This window comes from Coregonus lavaretus, assembly GCF_964263955.1.
Source record: "Coregonus lavaretus genome assembly, chromosome: 1".
Classification (NCBI taxonomy): domain Eukaryota; kingdom Metazoa; phylum Chordata; class Actinopteri; order Salmoniformes; family Salmonidae; genus Coregonus; species Coregonus lavaretus.
In genome coordinates, this window is record NC_139988.1 from 26474073 (window position 1) to 26495183 (window position 21111).

General features: G+C 45.1%; 1 protein-coding gene across 2 annotated transcripts in view; it reads right to left on the reverse strand.

The window, feature by feature from the left end:
* LOC311132554 (dystonin-like) overlaps positions 1-21111 on the reverse strand; it is a gene marked incomplete at its 5' end in the record, with an annotated part of 177663 nt that overhangs the window by 118756 nt on the left and 37796 nt on the right. The window contains 3 exons of one of the 2 annotated variants that reach the window (XM_084165817.1): positions 9896-9988; positions 11333-11410; positions 14959-15048. In XM_084165817.1, coding sequence (XP_084021943.1) covers positions 9896-9988; positions 11333-11410; positions 14959-15048 — 261 coding nt within the window. Of the gene's footprint in view, positions 1-1379; positions 2948-9895; positions 9989-11332; positions 11411-14958; positions 15049-21111 lie in introns of those variants that run through there. The other variant, XM_084165816.1, reaches the window with a different exon arrangement.

Sequence of the window (21111 nt, forward strand, 5' to 3'; positions counted from 1 at the left end):
CCTGACATCCTTGGAGAGCTCTTTGGTCTTGGCCATGGTGGAGAGTTTGGAATCTGATTGATTGATTGCTTCTGTGGACAGGTGTCTTTTATACAGGTAACAAACTGAGATTAGGAGCACTCCCTTTAAGAGTGTGCTCCTAATCTCAGCTCGTTACTTGTATAAAAGACACCTGGGAGCCAGAAATCTTTCTGATTGAGAGGGGGTCAAATACTTATTACATTTTTTATATGCGCTTTTCTGGATTTATTTGTTGTTATTCTGTCTCTCACTGTTCAAATAAACCTACCATTAAAATTATAGACTGATCATTTCTTTGTCAGTGGGCAAACGTACAAAATCAGCAGGGGATCAAATACTTTTTTCCCTCACTGTATTGTAGCAGTCGTGTTCAGTAGATTTGGGGGCATACTAAAAGGATGATGCTATGTGCTGCCAGATTGAACCACTAATTTGTGTAAAAATGGCTCAAATGAACCACATGTCCACAAGGTTGTTGCACTTTCCTATACTTGGAATTACGTCATGGAAAATAGTGGTCTCGCCGTTATAAGCTGCTTCCTTTGGTATTTTCCTTTAGAAAAAAAGCGGGGAAATCTAGTAGCAAAACACAGACAATGATATAAGCTGTGTCTGAGAAGTAAGGAGTGGGCGAGTTGCATGGACCTGGGCAATCAAATCAACATTTCAAGGAGAATCAAAGAGAACAAATAACCTTTCCAAATGCCAGCTGTTTATCACTGAGGTACACTAAATCTTTAAGATCAAAAACCTGTTTAGAATCTGGTTTGACATAATGGGTAGAATCTTAGTACCAAGCTTGAGCTGAGGTGAGGCTCACAAGAAACACTGCTGAGTGAAATATCTTGTGAGGAGAATCATAGCAGTGAAACAAGTTAGTTAACTACTCAGCACTTTGTAATTATCTTGTAATATTACAGCTCTACATCCCAGCATGTGATGATGCCAGTTATGTTTGACTCAAAGGGAATCTTACACTATGTCATAGTATAATTATAGTTGTCTTCTGAATGGTTTTAGAGAGCAAATGGTGGTTAGGAGTCTGCCAGTACAGCATATGGAAAGATTGTGCTGTGAAATCAAATCACACATCAACTCAAAACATGTAACACCAATGCAATCGAACAACACTTCACAGAAGAGCGAAAACATACAAAAGCACTGACCATTCATGACTATTCAAAAGATCATGTTTGCTATTTTAAATAACAGTGCATCTGTATCATGTAAGAGCAACCAAACCAAGCCACCAGTTGTACAGTATTACAGAGTTACAGTAGCAAGCTACTGATACGGTAGCACATTACATTTTGGTCCACACATGTTGTCTGGCTATAAATAGCCTGCACTTGGTTTACCTCTTGTTGGGCAGACGTACACTTGGCAGACGCTTGGAGAGGCTCCATATAATCTGGAGAGAGGGACCCTCCATCAGAGCAGCTGTGGGACCTCCTCCTCCTCTTCCTGTGCACTTGAGTGCGCCATATGATTTTGGGGAGCCCTTCTAGGTTCCCAGATTGGTTGTAATCTCCGCCTCCTCTCAGGGTCCGGAGCATATGCTCCACGGCTCCGAATGTCACGGCCCGCCTCAGCTGCCTATGTAGCAGCTTCTTTTCCAGCAGACCATCCTTAGGAGTGATACTCCTGGAGGTCTTGGTGATGCCATGGAGCTTTGCCTCTCTGTCTGTCTGGTGAGCAGAACTTCGTCCAGATCGCAACGCTAACTTCTTCCCAAGAGGAACTTTGGGGACCTCCCCAACATACACCCCTTTGCTGATACTTCCCAGCCTAGGTCTGGGTGTCTCCCCTTCCGGTGCTCCCTCCATCCCAGCCTGGCTCTCCCTGATGCCCCTGTCTTCTCCATTCTGGAGCTCTACCCTCCTGGGGATATCCTCCTCACTCTGGACACTCTCTCCTCCTCGGCTCCGGAGGGATTCCGGCCTCTGAAACTCCCCCGATTTCCTCTTCTTCTTCCTCTGGAAGTAGCGCCGGCCACTGAGCTCTTTGGACTCGGGGCTGAGCGGAGCTTTGGTGGGGTCCACATAGCATTCCTCTTTTGGGCCCCGTACACAGCCACAAACATTGCCCATGACTGTCAGTCATGCATTCCCTTTCTATAAACAGTGTTTAGTTCCTTCTAACTGTAGTTTTCATGCTGGGATTCCGCAAGTGAACTTAACTTGATCTAGAGCTCCGTTATTCCACCAAGAGGCAGCCATACTTTCCCTCCAAGGGGGCAGAGAGGAAGCGATGGCAGGCAGCCCGGCAGCAGACACAAACACCCCTCCCCTCCATACAGAGCTGGGTTGGCTGGGGAGAGAGAGTCTGTCTGTCTGTCTGTCTGTCGCAAACTCCCAGAAGAAGCTGAAATGTCCCAGGCACTTCCTTCCGTCACTCCTTTCTTCAGTGACTGCTCTCCTCTCCTCTCGACTCTGCTCTCAGGAATCGTCTCTCAGACTCTGACCTTTGAAACGTTTCCCTGGCCCGGCTAATTCAACACAAGCACCATAAATGCACCGCAGGAGAGGCAGAGGCAGAGGCACAGCCACGTCCCACACATTTCTACCTCACAGCTGAAAGAGAGAGAAACAGCTCTGGTTCCTGTTTTGGTCCGTCCTCCTGTGCTGTCCTCCTCATCTGAAGTGTAAACACGGGCACCTCCAGACCCCCTCCGGGTGTTAGGTTTCCCCAAATGTGCCTGTTTGTAAAGAGGCTGCCTGTCTGAGGAGGGTGGAGGGAGCGAGGGGGAGCAGCGGGACAGGATCAGATGGCTGTCGGTTTTCTGCTCTGCCGGCTGATGGCCACTGATTACACCGTATGGGAAAACTTTGCTCAGCAAGTTGGACTACCCTGATAGGCCGTACCAAGCAGAGAGAATCCCTGCATATCATAGGGGCTTTAGAAATAACAGGACTGCATGGGTCAACAAAAGCAGCCAATGCAAATCCTGCCAGGCTAACAAAGCACTTTCACTTTGCCTATTAATCAGACTGTATACAATCGCAAAGCCAGAGGTGGGGCTTGAGTCCAATGGTTTAAACAAACACTATTATCCAGTCGGATCATTGCCATCCCATTTCAAATGGGGGCAAATACAGTATACACTTTGCACAAGAAGTGACTCATGTATATGACCTATGGAACAAACGTAATGATTTGATTATATGTCATTATATATGTGACGTGTAGCAAGTACGGTCCATGAAAGGCATATAAAGCTTTTTTTATTTTTTTTTATTTTTTTTATATTCAACAAAATGTTCCTAACAACCACAAGTGAGTTGACAAATGGAGTTAAATTGGCAAGGCCACGGGATGAGCGTTGATTGAAATAGTAGATATAATTCCTTTGCACAGCCCAACTAAAAATAACTGTCCCACCAGGCTCTGGCACTATTCTGACGACAGTGACATTTCCCCTGAAGGTTACAGTCTGCTAGGCCCTGCAGTTTACATACTGTATACCTGGCTGGCTGCAGTATATACACAATACACAGTATACTGCACAAAAGCAAAACTACTTCAATAACCATAACACAAGAGCAGCCTATTTTTACTTTCATAGAAAATCTACTTACTATGTAAATGTTCATATTCATTCATGTGGTGTTTCAATAATATCAGAGTTTTGACAAACTGTAATTTGTCATTCATTGCAAACCAATGTGGAAAATATAATTACAGTCTTCCAGCATCGAATAAAGTCTTAAAATATAGGCCTATATTTTGCTGACTCATCTTAGCCTTTTTTTGCAACGTCATCATACTGTATCCTTTCATTGTTTTTATCCACCCGTCTAACAGGATGTTAGTGCTCCCTGCAAATGGCTCTGTCTTTAATCTCTTGTTTGATCGGCAAATGACAAAGGCTAGAGACGGGTGGAAGGACAGAAGGAGGGAAGAGAGAGAGACGTGTACATTATATTGAGATGAAGACTCCATCCTGTCACATTCGCCTGTATTATCTACCCTGGTGAAACAAGTCAAAGCCTCCGTAGATTGGTTTCTGTCAGTGGGATTTGTCATTTGTTTTCGTGTGCCTCTCCGTCCCCAGTTTATTGAGACATCTGACAGGACCTTGACTGTAACTCTTGGAGACCTTGACTGTCAGTCAGACGACACTGCAGAGACCAAAGAGCTACAGTATGGAGCATCGTCATTGCAGTGTATTCAGGTTTCACTGCAGTTATTCACATGAAAGGAAGGCAATGCACCAGCCTTCTCAATATGCATCCCATTGTAGGAAATACAACAGGGACTTCAATGTATACAGTATGTAAACACACCTGGGAGACACCTTTGTAAACTAATTCTTAACAAGAGGTAATAGTCTTAACTTCAAATCGCTACAGTCTTTAGCTTCAGTTCCTATCAAACCATAGCAAGTGATGGATGAATGACACATTCTCAGAAGACATTCTTAAAAGGAAAAATATCAGAGAAGTAATAAAATGTCATTGGATGAGCATGACCGAATGGCTGGATCATCATACTAAAGGTAATGTCAACTTGGTCCTCCCAAAACCTTTCCGATAGAGTCACGTAGCATCCAAACAGGGTTGGGTTCATCGCTATGTCACATTGTGTTTCTGCCAGCTGGGCTTAAACCCCACACGTAACTGATCAACATTTTCTCCCTCTGTGCCCTGCAACCCTGAAAAATCAAGAAGCTACAGGTCCATAGCTACTAGCTAGTACAAACGCCCAACGGCTTGCATGAGTGACAGGGGCAGGTGTAGGCACACATCACCCAAGCTACCTGTCAGCATGTTTTATGATTCCAAGCCATAAGAAAAAATGTAAATGATTGCATTTTTTCACCACTTCTTCAACAAGCACTTCAAATGATTCACTTTCAAAATATTCAGTCTTTTATTGTGTTTTTACCAGACCTCGAGGAGTCTGGGCTGTGCAGGCAACAGGGGAGAGAGAGGGTAGATGTTGAAGCAAGCAACTGGACATATCTGCTCTCTGTCTGTTGGATTGTACAGTACACTCACAGAGAAATATAAGAATTCGGTCAAGGAGTTTTCGATTGTAGATTAACTGTGGCTAACTATCAGTGCTTATTTTTCCATGTCCTTCTACCATGGTCTGGTTCTAGGTCAGGGTGTCATAACGCTAGCTACTGCTAACATTCCTCTCCCATACTGTAACCCAGTAGTCAAGCCTGCAGACTGTGCCAGAGATATTAATAATCCATAGCAGGGGCCTGAGAAAGAGAGAGAGAGAGAGAGAGAGAGAGAGAGAGAGAGAGAGAGAGAGAGAGAGAGAGAGAGAGAGAGAGAGAGAGAGAGAGAGAGAGAGAGAGAGAGAGAGAGAGAGAGAGAGAGAGAGAGAGAGAGAGAGAGAGAGAGAGACTGGTGTGCTTCACTAGGCCTCAGAAATGCAACACTAGATCCTCCTAGTGCTGCTACTGATGAAGCCATACACCCCCCAGTGTGCAGGCGTGTGTGTGTGTGTGGGTTTACGGCTTGACGGCAAGCCTCCATATGCATGTTGGAGAATGTACAGCTGCAGCAACACAGTAAAAACTGTGTGGTACTAGACAGACATGGGCACAAATGTTCTCAGGGTGTGGGGTCTGCTGTAGCCTGTGAAAACAATGGAAGGAGGGACACCGAAAACGGATTAACATTAGGCTATAGGCGGGATGAAGAAAGGGACACTTACTCTACACCAGGACTGCCCAACCATGTTCCTGGAGAGCTACCATCCTGTAGGTTTTTGCTCCAACCCTAATCTAGCACACCTGATTCTAATAATTAGCAGGTTGATAAGATGAATCAGGTTAGTAACACCTGGGGTTGGAGCGAAAACCTACAGGAGGGTAGCGCTCCAGGAACAGGGTTGTGCAACCCTGCTCTACACAAACAAACTATTTCCTGCACTCATCATCACACAACACATAACGCTGGAGGGAGGGACGTGTCCAACGTCTTCCCTCCTTTTAATTCAACACTGAAGCACAAACAGTACAAACACCTAATTACCATTTAGCCATTTCAGCTCAGATAGCCATTAGCTCGTGGAGCTAGTGCAAGTCTTCAAGTGTCCAGCAAGGTTACTAATCACACCATCACAACACCATTCTCAACATCCACCTGTCATTGTCACTGGGGAGCTTTTACACTTGTAAGTGCAGAACTGGAAAGAGACCATCGCTCTCAGGAAAGGACCCATTACTACCCTAAGTGAATATCGACACATCTGAATCACCAGCCATCAATAGAATATGTGCAGAGTGGGTGATCATTCTTATTCTGTCACTTTTAACAGCCATAATAACTGAGGCATAATAATAACTATAATAACTGAGGCATGTACATGTCATTGCCAAAATAAAGGAAACAAAGTACACTACCGTTCAAAAGTTTGCGGTCACTTAGAAATGTCCTTGTTTTTGAAAGAAAAGCATTTTTGTTGTCCATTAAAATAACAACAAATTGATCAGAAATACAGTGTAGACATTGTTAATGTTGTAAATGTCTATTGTACCTGGAAACAGCTGATTTTTAATGGAATATCTACATAGGTGTACAGAGGCCCATTATCAGCAACCATCAGTTCTGTGTTCCAATGGCACGCTGTGTTTGCTAATCCAAGTTTATCATTTTAAAAGGCTAATTGATCATTAGAAAACCCTTTTGCAATTTTGCCATATCTCAGACTGGGCAATAAAAAGAAAAGATTAAGATGGGCAGTCTGAGATATGGCTTTTTCTTTGCAACTCTGCGTAGAAGGTCAGCATACCAGAGTCGCCTCTTCACTGTTGACGTTGAGACTGGTGTTTTGCGGGTACTATTTAATGAAGCTGCCAGTTGAGGACCTGTGAGGCGTCTGTTTCTCAAACTAGACACTAATGTATTTGTCCTCTTGCTCAGTTATGCACTGGGGCCTCCCACTCCTCTTTCTATTCTGGTTAGAGCCAGTTTGCGCTGTTCTGTGAAGGGAATAGTACACAGCGTTGTACGAGATCTTCAGTTTCTTGGCAATTTCTCGCATGGAATAGCCTTCATTTCTCAGAACATGAATAGACTGACAAGTTTCAGAAGAAAGTTATTTGTTTCTGGCCATTTTGAGCCTGTAATCGAACCGACAATTGCTGATGCTCCAGATACTCAACTAGTCTCAAGAAGGCCAGTTTTATTGCTTCTTTAATCAGCACAACAATTTTCATCTGTGCTAACATTATTGCAAAAGGGTTTTCTAATTATCAATTAGCCTTTTAAAATGATAAACTTGGATTAGAAAACACAACGTGTAATTGCAACACAGGACTGATGGTTGCTGATAATGGGCCTCTGTACGCCTATGTAGATATTCCATAAAAAATCTGCCATTTTCAGCTACAATAGCCATTTACAACATTAACAATGTCTACACTGTATTTCTGATCAATTTGATGTTATTTTAATGGACAACAAAATTGCTTTTCTTTCGAAAACAAGGACATTTCTAAGTGACCGCAAACTTTTGAACGGTAGTCTATTTTGAAAGCAGGTGCTTCCACACAGGTGCGGTTCCTGAGTTAATTAAGCAATTAACATCCTATCATGCTTAGGGTCATGGATAAAAATGCCCAGTTGCCCATTATTTTCGCTACCATGGCTAGAAGAGATCTCAATGACTTTGAAAGAGGTTTAAAGGGTGTGTGTGTGTGTGTGTGTGTGTGTGTGTGTCAGTCACCAGATCTCAACCCAGTTGAAGACTTATGGGAGATTCTGGAGCAGCGCCTTTATTTCCACAACCATCAACAAAACACCAAATGATGAAATTTCTCATGGAAGAATGGTTTCGCATCCCTCCAATAGAGTTCCAGACACTTGTAGAATCTTTGCCAAGGCGCATTGAAGCTGTTCTGGCGGCTCCTGGTGGCCCAATGCGCTATTAAGACACTTTACGTTGGTGTTTCCTTTATTTTGTCAGTTACCTGTATGTGCCAGCAGGCAAACAGCCACAGACATAGGCCTATGTTAAAATAACCATTGGCATGACACTTTGTTAGACTGGTTTGACATCTTGTGGCCAACGAGGGAACAACAGCTATAAAAAGAGAAACTGACAGTTTAGTGGTCGCCAACCTTTTCTGAGTCAAGTTCACTTTCGCAGTCAAAAAGCTAGCTGCGCTCTACCGCTCAGATTTTTTTTTAAACATAACTTAATTTTTTTTTACATTAACCTAATAAAAACAGTTCTGTAGGAACGATCTTTGTGCAGTAGGCCTAATACATTATCACAGCATATTGGATATAGGCCTGGCCTGCCTATTGTTCTTCTCAGACCATATTATATTTCAAAACTCAAGCTTTGACAACAAAATAGATCAGTTGGTGTTGCACTTGCGAGGCACGGCTGAGTATAAATTGAAATAATTTGCAAATAATTTCCTTTTTAATTTTACTGGACTGACCTGCATGGTGCTTTCAAGACAAGAGGGAACTGAAAAAAAACTAGGCCAAATTATGACGTCAGTGATCTTCAGGTCGGAAAGTCGGAGCTCTAGAAAGATGCCCAAATTTCCGGCTTGGAATTCTGAGTTGGATGATGTTCAAAACTATTTTTCCCAGTTGGATCTCATTTTATTCAGAGTTCCCAGTATTGAATGCACTGAAGTCAGATGTCTGAGATTTCCAAGTTCCCAGTTCCCAGTTGTTTTGAACACAGCATTAGTCTCAGCAGAGGGATGGAGAGAGCAGCAGAAGGTCTGCCTCTCATGGTCCCTGCTCTCTCCTTCCTTTCCTCCAGTGAGACTGACCAGAGAGGGGACACTGTCTTCCACCTGATGGCGAAACTCGAGTCACACTGTATCTGCCTCATGCACAAATTCATCTTGTTCCTATGACCAGAGAAAGTGAAATATTCCTCAATATTAAAATAAACACTACGAGCTGCTAATACACTTGGCTACTCATTCATTGCAGCTGCTGTGTGAGTGGAAGTAGGGAGAAGCGTGTTTTATGTTTTGAAATAGTGTTGAATAAAAACAGTGTTGACAGTGCTGAATAAAAACGTAAAAATGAACTCACTCATAAAAACAGCAGCTCTTTGCTGTATTCTTCGACAGTCTCTCTCTGGTTATGTTTTTAAAAGTTATGAAATCTCACATAGGCTAGTATCAAACTTTGTGGCCAGGTTTGTGGAAGCTTTAGGCACGGTGATTTGAGCTATCCAATTGGCCAGTGCTGTTGGCGAACTCGATTTATCCACAAATCTCCCGCTCTTTTCAGACAAATGAAATGGTTCAAAATGCTAACATTTTGCCTACCCGGTGCTCAGGGCTTCTGACTCAAGTGCACCTAACGTGAACAGCAAAACACAAATTTAGAAAAAGGAGCGCAAGCCTTTATCATTGGCTTTTCTACAGAAAAGTTTGGTGATCGACTAGGAATGCCTTGAAGATCAACCAGTCGATCACGATCGACCGGTTGGTGACCACTGGTTTAGATGGTTCAAACTGAACCAAATGTCACAGTCTTGTGCAAGTTAATCCTAAAACATACAGAACTGTAGCGAGTTTAAGCAACACGCTAGCTTTTCAATCACACTGGCTTCAATATACTATAATTTACTGTAAAATGTAAGAGAAACATAATACCTCAATCCAGAACCTTTTAAATGACAGATATCTAAATTTGGTCGAAACAAGAGACCTCATCTCTCAGCTCCATACATGACATAATATAGCTGGATATGATCCTCCTATTCCTCAACCAAATTAACAATAATAACACAATGGCATATGAACACTGATTATCATTTGCTAAGAAAAAAATAACAGCAATGGAGAAAGGATACTAGCACACTGATTCACATAGCCGCAAAATGAAAAACACAGTATGAACAAAATGTGTGATTTGTGATGAACTCTTACCTGAAAGTGCAGAATTATGGTCCATATCAATCCCAGTGTTAATTTGGGATTCCCGTCTGTGATGTCATCATTCCTGATGTTGACTAGTTTGACCTGAAGAAAACAGTTATAAACAGTTGTATAATAAGCCTGATACACAGAAGTGATGCATTCCAAATCTACATCAGCTTAAGAAATGTTTTATATTGATCCGCAAAGCACCTTTATTCTTAACAGTGTAGGTTAACATCCCTGAAGAACAGCTGAATACGTCTCTATTTCAACTGGTAATAAACAGTGTACATATACATGAGTGAGAATTTGAATTTGTTCATCAGTATTAGTGTCATCATACTCACTGTAACAGATCATTTAGAAATCCCCTTTTAAATTAAGCATAAAAAAAGCATAAATATTATGAGGGTAATGTCTGAGTGGAAATCCCCAAAACAGATGCTACCATCAACTGGTAACGAAGTTGTCCTAGTAAATCACAGTTTTACACCTTTATACCACAAGAGGGCACTATAGTGTGGTAGTTTATAGTAATGTGCTGAAATATCATGTTCTCATTCTAATAAACTAATGCAGTTTGATATTGTTCCAAATAAATATTCATCATTCCATATGCAAATACTTTATTGTGGTCCGTTGTCTGAAATTGCCATGCTTGGTACTCTACCTAATTTGATTGAAAATAATATGCCATTATGTTTAAATCATGGCCTTTCATTGATATGCATGACAATCCCTGTCATGTGCAAATAAACGCAATTTTATTTTATTATGAGAGAGGGAAGCAAGCAGTGAAACCAAAAGCAGAGGCAATTTTCTTTCACCCTTTAAAATGGTGCTTTTTCAAGTCTGGGCATAGCTATTTGTAATAATATAAGATCTAATCTATCCTTCCCACAGTTCATTGCAACATTGATGCCACCTCCACCCTTATTATGATACATTACAGCCTTAAATCAACAGCAGGGTAGAAAAAAAGCATGTGAATCTTTCATTTGTCTGTTTATGAATATGAATGAGGTGTGAATGGGCCTGGTATGTCATTAAAACAATGGCACAATTTAATGATCTATGAATCCTTTGTCTCAGGCCTTGGGTTGCTTTCACTGACGTCATCTCTGGCAGGCTGTAGCTGGGCAGTGAGCACTGTTCTCCATCTCTATCACTTCCTGACTGTGGTGGATGTGGGGGAGGGGCAATCAGAGACGTAACCACCCTTGGTAGATGGATTCAGCATGTCCTCTATTGTGAGTCATGATGAGGGAGGTATTGAACCCTTTATGAGGTAATGATATTAGTTATCCCTGTCATGGTATGAGCAGTGTTTCTGTTTTGATGTGGGCATTCAGTGTGCTTTTCAATAGCTTCACATGGTGAATTGGTTATCAGAAATTCCTCAACACGTATGTTCTAGCATTCCGGGCAAATGTGATTGATTCTTACCTGCCGCCTCTTTAAGTAGTCCAGTGCTATCTGTACATTCTGGAGTCTGTGGAACCGCATCCTCCCTTTTTCCCGAGGCTGTGGGCGTAGAGGAGGAACGGGAAGAGGTGGACATGTTAGTGACGTTGCCATGTGGTTTCTCCCTTTCCAAGGACCAGGGACTCACCAGACCATTAGTAGTATGAGGACACAGGCAATGCTTCTGCCAGGGTCTTACCCACTCATCTGCTGAGGGAAATAGAGAAAAACCAAAAGGGAAGGAACCAACAAATCCGGAGCCAGGGTGGTCATTGCTACAAATCACTGCTATTACTACACACCAGGGGCGTCAATTGGGTATGGTAGTCGAACATACCCTAGCTCAATACGAACAATTTAAAATAGGCTACTCAAATAATTCCAATCCTGATTAAAAGGCAAATGCAGTTTAGCGGTATTACTGGGCTGACTTCAGGACCATGCGGACGCCTGGGAGAGGGAGGAAAGGCTGTTTGTATGGCTGGCTGGCTTTATGAAGAGCGCATCTATGCAGCTGTAGGGAACAGCACAACTTTTTCTCAAAACAAGGTAAAGATGGCTGTAGTAGATGGCTTTAGCTAGGTAACTGCAGTTTGACTTGACATGAAACTAAACTAGAGTGTAGAAATGCAGTAATGAGCTTCAATTTGATCAAAATTCACTTGAGAGGAATTTTCATCAAATGTCAAATGTTTGTATCACTTTGCCGTAACCTAGGTTTAGCTGAAATGACGCAACTGTTACACACTGTATTTACTAGATAGAAAATGCATGTATCTATGCACTCTCAACTGTGAACTGACAGAACACATCATCTGATAGAATCAGTGCTGACTTGGGCAGGAGCTTACCGGAAATGAGTGAAAAACTCATCCCAATGAGGACTAATCACACAAACAATAAAGGCCTTTCCCTAATCCAAAAAGCATTTAGGTTTCATATAGCTGTGAGGACTGAGTGTCATAATGTGAGCAGAGAGCCAAACTCCTGTGACAATGGAGGGCCACAGCGTGAAATAATGAGATGGAAACTGAGTCACAAGCCAGCCAGTCCCCTGCCGATCCACAACAGCAGAATACGACCCAGGGATGAGCTGCAGCACAGCCCTCTGGATTCAGTAATTACTCTCCTGGCTAGCCAAGAGAAGAGGCAGAGGAATCCCTTTCACTTCAATAGCAGAGTGACAACATTCAAAAAGCATTTTCCTCAATGGCTCACTCTCATTAACTTGGCACAATCAGTCAAGTGGCCTTCTGTTGGTATACAATGAATACAATAGAAAGCCACTATCTGATGAAAAATGTCCAGTGGTTCATAAAGTTTGACATTCAGTTTGATTGAATGGCTCAATGATGCACAAAGCTATTGAGGTTGGACTTAAACACCCAGGCCGAGATCTTGTGAATCACACAGTAATGTGTTGTGTTTCAAATGTGATTGATTTGTACATGCTCTTGCAATCCAAGATGAAAGTGCATGGTGAGGTTCTTTTACTTTACTATGGCATGCACAATATATGTTTTTTGTGTTGAGAAAAAACAATGAATTGAACATGATCTTGGGCCTTTAGTTCATAAGCCAAGCACATTTCAATCATGTAATCCATCTCTGCTTCTCCGCTAGAATTTCTAAAGCAATACATTGGGCCACTCCCTATTCTACACAGCAGCATCAAGCACAGCGTTGCACACAAACTTCTATCATAAAATCGAAGAGAATGCAACTTGACCTAACCATATAAACAGATTACTATAGTGCTTACTACGGTCCACTAAAGTAAAAAGCCTGCGGTGGGATTGTTGTTCCACTCTCGTTAAGGTCCACGGAACGCGCTGCATTAGTTGTGTTACAAGGGGGAGGATGGCGAACCACACCTACCCCCTTATCATCATCCTGCGCATCTCCATGCTGCTCAACCGCACATGCTTCTGCCGAACTCACCAACCGCAATGTCTTGAGGTAATCACGCTCCCTTGGCTTACCAGGCCGAGTATACGTGAGCGCATGAAAGAAACACAAGGGGGAGACAAATAGACACGGACACAAGTTGGACAAATGAAAAGGAGGACATAAAATGAACAGAACAAATCCAAAAGAGAAGAAAGGAGGAGGAAGAGAGTAGAGAGGAAACAGGATGTAAACAAAAGAACGTGTGGGCTACTTCAAGGAGAAATATTAGCTACACCTATTTTAGAGGGAACCTCATTTTCTCCTCACATGAGTTACAGAGAACTCATGCTGCAGCACCCTACCAAACAACAGTGACATCAAAAGACTGCTATGATTATGATTCATTTTCATATTCCCTAATGTGATGACATTTGAGTATGACATTTGAGGGATAACAAACAGCCTTAATCAAAATTCCTTGTCTACGTCTCCAATCCAGCCATAATTTCTATCAAGTCGTGTTTTGTTTGGAACGCAATGACATTACAAACATTGAAAACAAGCATTGTAATGTTGTTAGTTTCTCCCTAGCCTCGAAGCATAAATTGTCCTGGGGCGTTTTCACATATCAGATTGTCTAATTCATGCATCTGATTGACACTATAACTGTAGGATATACTGTATATGTGGGCTTTAAGTGTATATAAAAACAAAATATATTCTTGCCCAAGAGGTTGCTTCAGGATCTAGGACCTGATTGATAAACAACAAAGTGATATAATACACTCGTAGAAAAAAAGGTGCTATCTAGAACCTAAAAGGGTTTTTCGGCCTGTCCCCATAGGAGAACCCTTTGAATAACCCTTTTTGGTTCCAGTTAGAACCCTTTCGAGTTCCATCCCACTGGGCAAAAACTGGTTGCATCAACGTTGTTTCAACAATTTAAAAAAATCTGATGACTAAAACTGAATGGAAATGCAAAAAGTCATCAACGTAAGGGAATTTCGTCTTTTTTTCCACTAACTTTTTACCTAAATCCAACGACATGTTGACATGTTTGTTTGATTTCACGTTGAATTCCCATTAGTTGACATCTCAACCAAATGTAAATCAAAACTAGATGCTGAAATTACTTCTGCGCCCAGTGGGATGTAGAACCCTTTCCACAGAGGTTTCTACATCGAACCCCAAAGAGTTCTACCTGGAACCAAAAAGGGCTCTCCTATTGGCACAGATGAAGAACCCCTTCAGGTACCCTTTTTTCTAAGAGTGTATGTGTCTGGAAAAGTGGACCCTGAACTCTTATTTACATTTTTTGCGTGAAGGAAATTGTACTTTTCTGGAATTCTCATAAATGCACCGCGATACTGCACCAGGGTACAGAAATCATATATGAAAACTCCCTTTACATTAATCAGAATCACACAATGGAATTAATTGTGTTATCTTGGGGTTTAGAAGCAAGGCAAACCATCGCTTATAATGTCACTCTCTGTTCTAACCTTTCTTTCAAGAATACAAGCACATTTCCAAAAAGTAAACCATCTAGCACAATGTCTTGAAAAATGGCACCCTATTCCCTACGATATTTGAGCTCTGGTCAAAAGTATCCTATGGAATAAGGTTCCATTTCAGACATACCCTCTGACTCATAACGTATACATGATGAGGGGCGATAACAGGCTAGCGCTACATTACCATGACAACACACTACTCACCAATGACTCGCCAGACAGGACCTCCAGCAGTGATATCAGGTTATGTCCATCTCGTAGGTCTTCATACAGGTCATTTACATGCTTCCGTACCTAAGTGCAGAGGAAAGGAACATCATTATCTCTTCCTGTTGAAATAATTAAGGCACTGGGGGAGGGCAGTATTAAACATGATGAGGGTGCATATCTACTGGAATATTGAAATAAGACCTGTGTCAAATAGTATGTCAATTTAGCTTGGAGTTTGCAATTTTGAGCCTATTGCATTGGTTCCATTGAAGTGGGCAAACTAAATCAAGTGCAGCTCCGGTATTCTGAAGTACTTGACATAATGTATTTGACCCAGGTCTGATTAGAATCTCAAAGCATATATATTGCCTGACTTAAACTACAATTAGGCTAGCTTAAATTACCTTATGTTGTATATTTCCTGACCCTATTTTTTAAAAGACTGATTTATCGCCATATAAATGAGTATCTTTTACCTACAGGCTGAGCGAGAAGTCACCCATAAAATTGTAATGTAAACTTTGACATCCAAAGTAGGCCTAGAAATGTAACCTTTTACATGTGCCCTTGCTTAAAGTTAGGGTAAAACCATTATACTGCTATCATTCATGTGTATACAGAGAAACTGCCCCTCCCCCTTCCTATAATTAAATCTGAGCCTTTGATAATACCTCCACTCTGTCAAAAACAAAGAACATCCACACGTCTCCATGTGCTTATTTTAACACACGCTGACTTTTTGAGTTATGCATAACCTGTTTCAGAAAACCTTACTGACAGTGTTTGCCTGTCTTTCTACCCAAAATGCTTGTAATGACAATGTAAGCACAGTGCGGAGTTCGTCATATAGTTAAATGCAAAGAAGAAGACGTGCTAAAGGCAATGTATGATATAGATTAGCATGTCTGTCACGACTTCGGCCGAGGCTGCCTCCCCTCCTTGTTCGGGCAGGCTTCGCATTCGTCGTCACCAGCTTACTAACCACTGCCGCCCCAATCATCATCACCTTTGTCTTGTCTTGTCAATCACACACACCTGGTTCTAATCTCCTCATTAGTTCATGTATAAGTGTTCCCTCTGCCCCCTTGTCCTTGTGGGTGATTGTTATTTGTGAGAGTAGTGTAGCTCGGTGGAGCTACTCATACATTTTGTTGCTAGGGTAGAGCACATTTGAGCTATTTGAGCACATTTGTGTGTCCACGAAGGAATAAACTCTGTATTCGGTGATTACCCTCTTGCGCCTGACTCCTTCCATCACAGTTATCACAGAATCACCCACCCGCTATGGAGTCAGCGGGAGAAGAGCACATGCCTGGAGTCATGGCACGGGTCCAGGAGCATTCTACGATGCTGGCCAGCTTGGGGGAAGCGATGGATCGGGTTCTTCAGGTCGTCCAACGCCTGGAGAGGAGAGGACCCGATCTGTCGAGACCAGCTGGCCAACCGGATCCAGCCACCTACACCCCAACACCCGGAGGGATCCAGATATCCTGACCACGGGCGTTTGATGGGACGGCGGCGCTGTGCCAGGGATTCCTCCTCCAACTGGAGCTTTACTTCGCCAGCATCAGGCCGGCGCCATTGGAGCGGGAGAAGGTGTCCGTCCTTGTTTCCTGCCTCTGTGGGAAAGCCCTGGAGTGGGCCAACGCGGTGTGGAACGAAGGAGGAGCCGCGTTGGAGGACTACGGGGAGTTCGCTCGCCTCTTTCGGGCGGTCTTCGATCACCCGCCCGAGGGTCGAAGGGCGGGTGAGCGGCTGGTCCACCTGAGGCAGGGGACGAGGACCGCGCATGGCCATTCGTTTGGACAATCTGCTGGCAGCCAGAGGACGTCCTGGTAGGGGTCTGCCCGTTTCCACCCCGGACGACTCAGAGCCCGAGCGGATGGAGCTGGGTGGAGCTGCCGGCCGAGAGAGCGGAGGACGACAGCGACAGTGCCACTCTGGTGGCACGAAGGGAAAGTACACCACACGTCGTAGTCAACGTTCTTTTGGGCCTGGAGGCGGCAGGCAGGGCATGCACGCATCACCCCCGGTATCGAACACCCACACTTGTTCAGAGCCCTCTGCTGCGCCCTGTACCCTACCTATCCACTTTCCAGATCACATGGTAGTTCCCCAGTGTAAGGCGCTAGTCGATTCAGGCACAGCTGGGAACTTTATGGACAGGGCATTCGCACGCCGTCAAGGCATTTCATTGGTTCCTCTATCCATTCCACTCCCCATCAGAGCACTCGATAGTCGACCATTAGGGTCCGGGTTTGTTACGAAAGTCACTATACCAGTCACCATGATCACCCAGGAGACTCATTGTGAGCAAGTTATTTTTTCGATTATTGAGTCTCTTGCTTTCCTTGTGGTATTAGGTATCCCGTGGCTAGCACTCCACAACCCCACATTCTCATGGCCGCAGAGGGCTCTCACGGGGTGGTCGCGAGAGTGTCAGGGTAGGTGTCTAGATGTTTCCGTTGGTGCAACCACGGTGGAAAGTCCAGACGGTACCTCCACCGTGCGCATTCCCCCCGAATACCTCGATTTGGCGCACACGTTTTCTAAGACGCGTGCGACTAAATTACCACCTCATCGGGCGGAGGATTGCGCGATAGACCTACGGGTAGACACTGTACCTCCCAGGAGTCATGTGTACCCCCTGTCGCAGGCTGAAACAGAGGCTATGGAAACATACATCTCCGAGTCCCTGGGCCAGGGGTATATACGTCCCTCCACTTCACCTGCCTCCTCGAGTTTCTTCATTGTGAAGAAGAAAGACGGCGGTCTGCGCCCGTGCATTGATTATCGATCACTGAACAAGGAGACGATTAGATTTAGTTATCCTCTCCCCCTCATTCCATCAGTGATTGAGTCAATGCATGGGGCACGCTTCTTAACTAAGCTAGATCTCAGGAGTGCATACAACCTGGTGCGTGTTCGGGAGGGGGGTGAGTGGAAGACAGCATTCAGCACAACCACGGGGCATTATGAATACCTGGTGATGCCCTACGGTTTGATGAATGCTCCATCCATCTTCCAGTCCTTTGTGAATGAGGTGTTTTGGGACATGCTTGGTTACGGTGTGGTGGTCTACATCGATGACATCCTGGTGTATTCCGCTACTCGCGCCGAGCATATGTCCCTGGTTCGCAAAGTGCTGGCCCGACTGTTGGAAAATGACCTTAATGCCAAGGCAGAGAAGTGTATGTTTTTCCAGCAGTCCGTCTCCTTCCTCGGATACCGCATTACCACCTCAGGTGTGGAGATGGAGGGAGATCGCATTTCAGCCGTGCGTAATTGGCCGACTCCAACCACGGTTAAGGAGGTGCAGCGATTCCTTGGCTTTGCCAACTACTATCGAAGGTTTATCCGGGGCTTTGGCAAGGTCGCAGCTCCCATTACATCCCTGTTGAAGGGTGGGCCGTCCCGGCTCCGCTGGTCTGTTGAGGCTGACCTGGCCTTCAAGAGACTGCGGGGTCTCTTCACCTCAGCTCTGGTACTGGCCCACCCCGATCCATCACTACCGTTCGTAGTGGAGGTGGATGCGTCCGAAGTAGGGATAGGCGCTGTCCTGTCCCAACGCTCGGGCACGCCACCCAAGCTCCTCCCCTGTGCCTTCTTCTCTAAGAAGCTCAGCCCGGCGGAGCAGAACTACGACGTTGGTGATCGGGAGCTGTTAGCTGTTGTCCGAGCTTTGACCGTGTGGAGGCATTGGCTCGAAGGGGCGAAACACCCTTTCCTCGTCTGGACGGACCACCGTAACCTGGAGTACATCCGGGCAGCGAGGAGGCTGAATCCTCGCCAGGCCAGGTGGGCCCTATTCTTCACCGGTTTGATTTTATACTGTCATACATTCCGGGTACGAAGAACGTGAAGGCAGACGCACTGTCCCGGCTGTATGACACAGAGGAGAGGCCCAGAGACAAAACCCCATACTCCCGGACTCCTGCATTGTGGCGCCGGTAGTATGGGCGATGGACGCGGATATAGAGCAGGCATTATGCACAGATCCATCTCCACTGCAGTGTCCAGCTGGGCTGCGGTACGTGCCTGCTCTTATCCGTGATCGTCTGATCTTCTGGGCACACACGTCACCCTCCTCTGGTCACCCAGGTATCGGTCGTACAGTGCGCTGCTTGATCGGAAAGTACTGGTGGCCTACCTTGACTAAGGACGTGAGGGTGTCCGTCTCCTCCTGCTCAGTGTGCGCCCAGAGTAAGGCACCTAGGCACCTCCCAGTGGGTAAGCTACAACCTTTACCAGTTCCACAACGACCATGGTCTCACCTTAGTATAGATTTTTTGACTGATCTTCCCCTCTCTCAAGGTAACACCACCATCCTGGTCGTTGTGGACCTCTTCTCCAAGTCCTGCCGCCTCCTTCCTCTGCCCAGTCTCCCCACGGCCCTGTAGACTGCAGAGGCCCTGTTTACTCACGTCTTCCGGCACTACGGGGTGCCAGAGGATATAGTGTCCGACCGAGGTCCCCAGTTCACGTCCAAGGTTTGGAAGGCGTTCATGGAACGTCTGGGGGTTTCGGTCAGCCTGACCTCTGGGTTCCACCCCGAGTCAAATGGGCAGGTGGAACAGGTAAATCAGGATGTGGGTAGGTTCCTGCGGTCCTACTGCCAGGACCGGCCGGGGGAGTGGTCGGTGTTCTTGCCATGGGCAGAATATGCCCAGAACTCTCTCCGCCACTCCTCTACTAACACCATTCCAATGTGTTTTAGGTTACCAACCGCGCTGTGCGTCGTCAGAAGGCCAACGGTGACCGTCACCGCAGTGAGGCCCCGGTCTTCGTACCGGGGGATTGGGTCTGGCTCTCGACCTGGAATCTGCCCCTCCGCCTGCCCTGCCGGAAGCTGAGCCCGTGGTTTGTGGGGCCGTTCAAAGTCCTGAGGAGAATCAACGAGGTCACGTATAGGTTGTTACTCCCCCTGATTACCGTATTAACCCCTCGTTTCATGTGTCTCTCCTCAGGCCGGTGGTGGTTGGTCCGCTCCAGGAGTCTGAGGTGCGGGAGGTTCCTCCACCTCCTCTGGACATCGAGGAGGCCCCGGCGTACTCTGTCCTCTCCATCCTGGATTCGAGGTGTCGGATGTGGGGCCTTCAGTACCTCGTGGAGTGGGAGGGGTACGGTCCGGAGGAACGGTGCTGGGTCCCGGTGAGGGATATCCTCGATCCCTCCCTGTTGCGGGATTCCCACCGTCGCCATCTGGCTCGCCCTGCTCCGCGTCCTCCTGGCCGTCCCAGAGGCCGGGGTCGGCGTGCTGCTGGAGCCTCCCCTCCTTGTTCGGGCAGGCTTCAGCGTTCGTCGTCACCAGCTTACTAACCACTGCCGCCCCAATAATCATCACCTTTGTCTTGTCAATCACACACACCTGGTTCTAATCCCCTCATTAGTCCGTGTATAAGTGTTCCCTCTGCCCCCTTGTCCTTGTGGGTGATTGTTATTTGTGAGAGTAGTGTAGCTCGGTGGAGCTACTCGTACATTTTGTTGCCAGGGTAGATTTTCCCCTGTGCCTATGTATTATTGGATTCTACCGTTACAGTGTATTTGCCAGGGATGAGTTTCCCCTGTGCCTGTATCGTTGATCGCTATTTGAGCGCATGTATGTGTCAACGAAGGAATAAACTCTGTATTCGGTGATTACCCTCCTGCGCTTGACTCCTTCCATCACATTCATCACAATGTCCATTTAAACAAGAAGTAAAAAAGCTCCACTGACTGTGACTGATATGCTGTAAAGAGGCTGGGAATCAGGGTTATTTGTCCCAACATTTCTCTCAAAGATGCAACAGCAAAGGGACACTGTAAAGAGACACACACACAGGCACAGGCACAGACACACGCATACACATACACATGCTAACACACGCACTCTACACACACGTACACATGGATTTTGTATTGTAGATATGTGGTAGTAGAGTAGTGGACTAAGGGCACACACTTAATGTGTTGTGAAAAGTGTTATGTAATGTAATTTAATATTTTTTATTGTATATAACTACCTTAATGTTGCTGGACCCCATGAAGAGAATGGTGATCCTTAATAAATATAAATACAAAGGCCTTATCAGCATAATTCCCATCAGGTTCCCTACCCCTCCCTTCAGACACTAGTGCCCTGCCTCTGAATAACAGAGGGAGCACATG